Source organism: Gekko japonicus, unplaced genomic scaffold (assembly GCF_001447785.1).
Source record: "Gekko japonicus isolate JY-2015 unplaced genomic scaffold, Gekko_japonicus_V1.1 scaffold5797, whole genome shotgun sequence".
NCBI lineage: Eukaryota > Metazoa > Chordata > Lepidosauria > Squamata > Gekkonidae > Gekko > Gekko japonicus.
In genome coordinates, this window is record NW_015171678.1 from 12488 (window position 1) to 14176 (window position 1689).

The 1689-nt window shown below is 40.4% G+C and overlaps 1 protein-coding gene across 1 annotated transcript in view; it reads right to left on the bottom strand.

The window, feature by feature from the left end:
• LOC107117846 (ATP-binding cassette sub-family A member 8-B-like) overlaps positions 1 to 1203 on the bottom strand; it is a gene marked incomplete at its 3' end in the record, with an annotated part of 13064 nt that extends 11861 nt beyond the window's left edge. The window contains exons 1-2 of the mRNA XM_015420010.1: positions 1180 to 1203; positions 877 to 1084 (exon numbers count right to left, since the gene is read on the bottom strand). Coding sequence (XP_015275496.1) covers positions 877 to 1084; positions 1180 to 1203 — 232 coding nt within the window. The remainder of the gene's footprint in view (positions 1 to 876; positions 1085 to 1179) is intronic.
• Between the last annotated feature and the right edge of the window lie 486 nt (positions 1204 to 1689).

Here is a 1689-nt window from a genome sequence, read left to right on the forward strand (position 1 = left end):
GATCAGGCCAAAGGCCCATCCAGTCCAACACTCTGTGTCACACAGTGGCCAGAAATACAAGTGCCATCAGGAGGTCCACCAGTGGGGCCAGGACATTAGAAGCCCTCCCACTGTTGACCCCCCCCCAAGCACCAAGAAGACAGAGCATCACTTGCCCCAGAGCCCCTATCTATACCTTGTGGCTAATAGCCACTGATGGACCTCTGCTCCATACGCTTATCTAATTCCCTTTTGAAGCCGTCCATGCTTCAAATTATGACATGGCTTTTATTTTGGAGGTTTTTCTTTGGACCAGCATGGCTACCTGACATGTCTCTTTCAAACTGTCTGTTTTTCACATATTCACACCAATTCTGAGAAGCACTCTAAGTGGCATGTGTGCCTTGAATAGGCAAAGAGAGGTGCCAAGTTTCCAGTTTCAATCCTGCTTGAAAATGGCCTTTTGATATCAAAATCCTTTCACCTTTACTCTGAAGGCAAGGAATGCTGAGAGAAAGGCGGGCAGACATATGTTATTGTTACCAAAAAGGTGTACACATGAAGCTGAATAACACCCTTGGTTTAACAAGATCCGTATTGTCTGCTGTGATGGGCACCAGCTCTATAGGGTTTCAGGGTGTGTTCCACGTCACCAACTACCTTTAAATTAAATTGAACTTGAGACAAATGCATGCAAAGCAGATGTCCTGCCAATGAGCCCCAGCCCTTCCTCAGGCACACATAGAAACATTCTCCTTGTTTTGTCCAATATCCCAAGCCTAAAGCATGCTGTAGAAACAGTCGCTAGAATTCAGCCAAAATCAGCACCAACTCAGATGAAGCCTTGCAAAAACAATAATATACCAGACATTATATACCTGCATGCATGACATATACCTTTAATGACAGAGATATTTTCTACTTTCTCCATTATCGCTCTTGTTGTCTTTGTTCCTGGAGCATAAGCAATTTTAAATTCAGTAAAATTGAAGGAGAGATCATCTAGTTGTCCAAGGTCTGCCTGAGGTATTTCATGCTCTGAATCCATTATGAAGAATACCATCATAAATACATTAAGAAGGAGAAGAAGTGAGGAGAACCATTCCTGAAGATAAAAGAGATGACGATGAACATAACACCCACAATAATTCCTTGGAAGTTTTATGCTATGAGTACATCTTGCCCAGATTATAGGCATACCATTGGGCAGCCATAGTCACTCATGGTGATGGGCACAGATCAGAGGGATTTACTCTGTACCCACTGCATACATATACATTATCATACAGACATGATGGATGCACACAATAATATCAAGCATCACATACACACAAAGTACGAGGGATCTGGGAGAGGTAAAGACACTATATTCATATTATATAAAGAACGGCAAAGCCAGTAGTACCAGCTGTGGCACTGATTTTGTTTTTTATTTCATAAAATTATGTTTTACTTGAACCAAAAATCCTGGTTATAAATAAATATTAAATCAATAGGCCAACAATTTATTTGAGTTAGCACACAAACAAAAAGCCAGTGTAGGAATAAATTAATGTGTTATACTCCAGGAGTGGTCAAAATTATAAACTACATATGCAACTCTTAGAAGATTCAAGAGCCACAAAACATCCATATGCAATTTTTCATCTGTTAACATTTCACTGTGTACAAATAACAAAGCCCTACCTTTACAGGTTCCATCTCTTATTG